Source organism: Pocillopora damicornis, chromosome 6 (genome assembly GCF_964200805.1).
Source record: "Pocillopora damicornis chromosome 6, jaPocDami1.2, whole genome shotgun sequence".
NCBI classification, from domain to species: domain Eukaryota; kingdom Metazoa; phylum Cnidaria; class Anthozoa; order Scleractinia; family Pocilloporidae; genus Pocillopora; species Pocillopora damicornis.
The window spans coordinates 561062-567515 of record NC_142675.1 but is presented as its reverse complement, the minus strand read 5'-3'; the positions used below and the strand labels follow the sequence as shown (position 1 = coordinate 567515).

The window sequence follows — 6454 nt, the reverse complement described above, 5'->3', positions numbered from 1 at the left end:
AAATTCATGTTTCTCAAATAATAAAATGAAAACTCTGTATTAATTTTATATGAATCCTGAGAGAGAATTTGTCTACCTGTGCGTGCAATCTAGCATTTAAAAAGTGCCTTCATTATCAAGCTCGGGAATTATTTGAGATGACAATTGAAATCCTCTTAACGAAATTTCCATAAACCAATAACCCTCTGCCATTTTGACATTTCATATATTTTTGTGTGCATTTATTTGTTAGTTCACAGGCTTGCTAAATGTGAACAATATTTTTGTTTTATATCACGATGAGATGTAGTATACGTTGCTAGTTATTGGGTCCCTTTTGAGTCAAGAACATCTTCACAAATGAGCTGACATGATAACTTGAAGTTAAAAAAAAGCCATGATTATACACAGAGCAATTGTCAGAGACTTTTGAACAAAATTGAATTCCGGTAACAATGTTCAACTCAAGTTGCGCAATACGCGAACTGGAAGGAATTTTTGCGTTCAGTGTTAATGTTCTCTCTGCCTTGTTTGGAGGTCTTGGCAACATCTTGGTATGTTTTACAGTGTATTTTAGCCCTCGACTCCACAAAACATGGTGCTATTTTATTTGCAGCCTCTCTGTTGCTGATCTTCTCGTTAATCTTGTAGTCCAACCCATGGAAGCCATTCTAACGCTGAGCCGTATGACAGGAGTCTGTCAAGCAATCATTCGAGACGCGTTTCGTTTAGCAGCATATATAACGTGCGGCGCTTCCCTTATGAATCTCGCTTTCATGAGTGTGGAACGCTTGTTAGCCATCTCCTGGCCGTTGAGCGAAAGACAGATGTTAACAAGGAAAAAGATGTTTGCCATTCTATTTGTAATATGGGGAATTCCTTGCATCTTAGGAATCGCTGGTCACGTTGCAGGAAGGAGCACTAGGCTGTCCTCGATATTAATCCTTATAGGACTGGCAGGTTGTTACGGGGTTATATTGACCAGTTATGGAATACTTCTGCTGCGAGCAAGGGCTCATTTCAAAGTGTCTAATCGCGTGTTATCAATTATACAGCCGCACGAAAACGAAAACAAACAGCGTGCGACTCCGACTCCCCTCAGTAAAGATCGTGTTTTCGTGAAGAGAAACGCAATGGTGAAAAAACGACAGGAATCCGAAAAACGTGCGGCCAGGACAGTCGGTGTTGTGATTGGTGTATTCACACTCAGCTGGGTTCCATACGGGTATGTTCTCGTGAGTGACCTTGAACAGAAAGTGAATTCTTTCTATATATGGGCAGTCACGCTTGGAATGACAAACTCTGCAGTAAACCCTGTTATTTATTTCTTTAGAAGCAAAGAATTCAGGGAGAACTCTAAACGGACCTTACGATCTCTCTTGAAAATGTCATGATTACATGAAGTCACAAAGACCATACTGGTTACCAGAACACTTGGCATGGTAGCCATGTTGATGTTTAAGTCACTACCGTGAAACTGGAACTGATTCCTTGTGTTGAAACTAATTCCTTGTTGCAATAAATTTACGTAGTTGCTCACCTCGCGATTGGAAACGTCATGTACATGATGATTTATAAATTATTTCCAGATTAGTACACAGACTACAAAGCTCTATATGAAACAAGTTCCTATTGGAGAGGCTGTGAGTTTTTTAATTTATTTTTAAGCTTTAAGTTCGATTACTCTTTCTTTTTCATCGATAAATATATAGGTATTTTGGGAATAGTAATCAGCGAGGTCACTGTATGATTCCCTCCATGTCTAACCATGCACAATACATTTGAAGGACACTATGTAGCAACGTTCATTGTTCAGTGGCTTAAGTAGCTGAAGAGCTATGTAATGCAAATTTACGCTCATAATTCAATCAATCAGGACTTACTCTGTGCTGCGTAAATGCCTAAAATTTAACTAGAAAGTATTGCAAGAAGGTTCCAAAGACCCAGTTACACCTCCCATCTCAATCTGTCCACTGTCATGCAAGACAATATACAGTACGCTGCTTAACCTTGAAGATCTAGGCCACCAACTTCTGAGGAAAAACTTTTAGCGTCTGGCGTCGAGAAAAGTTACTTGACTAAAATCTACCTCCTACCATTCAAAGCCACGAGAGAAATTAAATTGACGATGTTCCAATACAAAATCATTCACCGAATTTTACCAACGAATAGCTTGTTACACAAAACGAAAAAAGTTTCCCTGCCCTCCTGTCCCTTTTGTCCTTCTGAGTGTCAGACCCTGTGGCATTTGTTTATAAACGGCATGCACGCAAGTTCTTTTTGGAATAGATTCCAGAAGCGGTACTCAATCTCTAGTAATACGAAACTGCTGCTGTCAGAACTAGAGGTTATGTTCGGAATTATTCGCTGTCACACCTACTGTTTAGCCCTCAACCATCTCATTATTTTGGGTAAATATTTCTTATATGTTAACGCTTTAAATACCATAACGTACCAATTCGATGATTTTGTCTCACTTGTGCGCGAAAAAATTAATCTAGAAAAATATATTGCAGTCACTCGTAATAAGGAGAAGGAATTCAGGAACAAACGGAAAAATTTTTCTGTCTTTATAAAATTGTATTGTGTCCTTTTTCTTCTAAACTTTTGTATTTTTGATTTGTTTCTTTTCGCTACCTATTGATTTAATAATCTATTAAATTCTAGAAAATTAATACCTTATGTAGTGTAATTAACAAACAAAATTCTTATTAGTGACTCGAACAATTAACATTCAAACAATAACGTAAATAGATCAACTGTAATTCAATTTGACTAGTGTGATTGTATCGTAATATATGTATTGTAAGTAGTGCAAGTTAATGCAGGGTAAGCATCGTGCAAGAAGTAAGTACATATGTAAGTATAACGATATAGAAAAAAAAGAAAAAAAAAAGAAAAGGCCTATATCTTGTAGAGAAATGGATTAAAGCACTTCAACCTACAATAAAAAAAAACTAGAAGAAAATGATGAATTGGGATTAAAACTTATTACAGCTACCTACGAATTTTGTAAAAAATACATTTTTCTTTTAAGGTTGAGAGTGAAAAAATGATTGAGAATGGAGGGATTATATTTCGACACTTAAGAGCGGGAAACTGTAACATCGTATTCCTGTTAACTCTCTAGATCTGATAAGTCCCCAGAGCTTGTCGATTCTTCAGGAAATCAAGCGGAGTCTTACTAGAGGGGGGGGCTTTTTAGAGAAGGAGCTGGGGTCTGTTAAGAAGCACAAAGTCGGCAACTTTTTTTGTGTGGGAATTGAAGTCAGCTCTTATGAATACCGTATGAAGTATGCTTCATTTTGGTTGAAAACAAAACCTACTATGTTTTTAAAACGGAAACTTATACAGCAAATTAGTAAAGAAGTTACCTTCTTTACTAATTTGCTGTATAAGTTTCCGTTAGTCAGTTTAAAGAAACTGTGGTACTACGAAAGGCTCACGCCTGCAACATCAGCGTTGGAAACTCCTTACGATGGCAAATTTACATTATTAACTCAGCTAATGAAATCAAATTATCTATTATACTGTTTTGTTTCTGTCGTTCCCGAAGGGAACGGGAGAGGAGGGTAACGGACGGGGAAGGGGAATTTGTATGTCACGCAATACCGTTTCTAGCGTTACTTACCCGCCTCTTAGTCAGTTACTTTTAGCCCTTACTGTTAGGCACGTGACTTGTTAGGTCCCTGTTAGTTTGACTTTGATTTCTGATCGACGTATTTTCGGTGAATGTTTTGTTGAGGCTTGTAAATCAATTTGTGGATACCCATGCTTTGTATTGCGTCAGCTTGTCGGAGTATATGGTCTATATTATGCACCAGAAGTGATTTCAAGGTGGAAAAGACAGTTTGTTTTGAAAACTTACACAGAAATGGGACGATCACAGGAATCAAGGCCTTTCCTTCCAATTCGTGAAGAACTCGAGTTCGAAAGTGAAGAACAGCTCAGCATTCGAAACAGTTTTAACTCGTGTTTATTAAATCAAAGAACGAAGAGGAGAGTTGCTTTTGTATTGACTGCTGCTGCGTTCGTTGCCATTCTCTCAGGCTTACTGTACTATTATTTCTCTCGAAAAGTCAAGGAATACGAACAGATCTTATTAGAGGAAAACCAACATATGAAAGTGACGATCAAAGCTGGTGTCATACGCGGTAAATTTGAGGGTGATGCTGTCGTGTTTAAAGGAATTCCCTATGCAAAACCGCCCGTTGATAATTTACGCTGGAAAGCTCCGGTTTCGTGTGACGAGAATGTAAATAAGTGCTGGAATGGAACTCTGGATGCAAGTGAATTTGGAAGTTGGTGTGCACAGCAAGATGTGCTGCACACTCCAGACCCAACCAAAGTCATAGGCAGTGAGGACTGTCTGTTTATTAATGTATGGACACCGAAGCACAGATCAACTGGAATACTTCTCCCTGTTCTAGTTTACATTCATGGTGGATTTTTGATGTACTCCTCTGGGGATTGGAATGGACTTCACCCCCAACCTGAAATGGTTTCAGAGATGAATATTGTTGGAGTGTCTTTCAATTACAGATTAAATGCATTTGGTTTTCTTGCCTTAAAGTCCTTAGCAGAGGCATCACCTAGTAAAAGTACAGGAAACTATGGCTTCATGGACCAGATATTAGCTTTAAAGTGGGTGAGGGCTAACATCCATAAATTTGGTGGTGATCCAAAATCTGTTACTCTGATTGGACAAAGCTCTGGTGGTACATCTGAACTGGCTTTGCTTGCCTCCCCTAGTGCTGCCGGGTTATTCCATCGAGCAATTGTCATGAGTGCCTCAGCTGTTTATAACAAATCATGGGAAGATGCTGCAGATGACAACAAAATTTTCATAAAAAATTGTGATTGTGTAAGAAACGGTTCAGCAGCTGAAAGAGACTGTTTATATCAGCTTACTACTGAAAAACTGGAAGCAGCCATCCCATGGGATGTATACCCATATTGGCGCATGTCTGACTCTATGGATCTGCCACAAAAAAACCTGTTTAATGGGGCAGTTGCTGTTGTTGACAATGTTGTGGTTCCCAAGCCTCCTCTTCTTGCCATGGTAGAAGGAGAAGCAAATGATGTCCCTTTAATTATTGGGACAACAGGGCAGGAGATAAATATTAAGCCTGTGATGGATTTTTCTAATTCTACTTGTGAAGACTACATCACTTATGTAAAGCAAAAGTTGGCTCCTTTTATTGGAAAGAATGTTAGCATGGTTCTTGCCTTGTATAACAAAAGTGAGCTTAGTAAGGAAACTCTCTCTCCTCAGTTTTCTTATTCATCCATGGCCTCTGATATACGACTTTCTTGCCCAAATGATGTGTTTGCCTCCAAAGCATCTCAAGGTTTTAAGAGCCCAGTTTATAGATATGTGGTTACAAGTGCTCCATCATCTCCAATAAATGTGTTTGGATATCCAGCAACATTTGCATTTCACATGTGGGATCTTATCGCACTGTTTGGGTTCCCTCCTGCATTTCATTACACTCCATCACCCAGAGACCTTAGTTTCATGAAGGACCTTAGAAGAGAGTTCGGTAAATTTATTAACAATGAATTTAATCAAGGAGATGCTCCTTGGAAAAAGTTTCCTAAAAGTACTGCTCTGTTCACAGACAGTGGTGTAAAGGTTCTTGATAGCAATGGTTATCACATGGAAGAGTGTGCATTTTGGCTTAATAATGGGTTCTTTTCATACGGATGGATTAACTAATTACAATCTCTTAAATTTAAGTAGATTGTTTTGAACTGAGTGTAAAGAGATACTGAAAATTTTCTGCATGCCATTAATCTTTATTTCATATTTATTAATTTGACTTGTTCATTCCCCCAGCTTCTTGATTGGCTTTATAGCCACTGTAGAACACAAAGTCATTTTCTATGCATAGATTGCAATCTAGCTTTGGTGTTTACTCACTTTGTACCCTTTAACTCCCAGAATCCAGTGAGTGATTCTCCCTTTGAGCTTCTTTACATTTCCTTGTAAACAAGACAGGAGAATTTGGTGTTACATCATGATAGCACTGTCTCCCTGTTAAGCTTGTATGTTCTCATATCCTGTTTTCAAGATATCATATTGGCATTGTAAGGAGAAATTACATGTAGATAACTTCTGGGAGTGAAAGGATTAAGAAAGCTATGCAATGTATTTTGAGTGATTTCTTTGATAGAGTTACGACAAAGAAAAAATATATATTTATTTTTTTCTTTGTTGGGCAGTGAACACTCAAGTACTTGCTCTAAATTAGCAGAAACCACTTTTCTAAAGCAGGGGGAAGCAGGGTCATTACCTCAGATTAATGATGAGTAATCATGATTTAATAGTGAATATAAATTATTTGGATATATATTGATACTATTACCTTATTTATGAGACTTTGAGACTCAATGCACAAATGTAATTTAGCAGTAATAGCTTTTCAGTCAACGTATTGTATTCGGATATGGTAAAGTTATCGTTTTATGTTAT

At 37.9% G+C, this 6454-nt stretch overlaps 2 protein-coding genes across 2 annotated transcripts; both read left to right on the top strand.

Moving 5' to 3' along the window:
• Positions 1-226: 226 nt before the first annotated feature.
• LOC113686333 (alpha-1A adrenergic receptor) lies at positions 227-2936 on the top strand. The gene has a single exon (XM_027203943.2). It carries the CDS (start codon positions 435-437, stop codon positions 1371-1373), a length of 939 nt encoding a protein of 312 aa, XP_027059744.2. The 5' UTR covers positions 227-434; the 3' UTR covers positions 1374-2936.
• On the top strand, positions 2925-6331 carry LOC113686349 (uncharacterized). Its single transcript, XM_027203963.2, has one exon. It carries the CDS (start codon positions 3854-3856, stop codon positions 5696-5698), a length of 1845 nt encoding a protein of 614 aa, XP_027059764.2. The 5' UTR covers positions 2925-3853; the 3' UTR covers positions 5699-6331.
• Positions 6332-6454: the final 123 nt, after the last annotated feature.

Bases quoted from the DNA above. Each gene is read 5' to 3' on its own strand.
- LOC113686349 (XM_027203963.2), top strand. From the start codon at position 3,854: ATGGGACGATCACAGGAATCAAGGCCTTTCCTTCCAATTCGTGAAGAA.
- LOC113686333 (XM_027203943.2), top strand. From the start codon at position 435: ATGTTCAACTCAAGTTGCGCAATACGCGAACTGGAAGGAATTTTTGCG.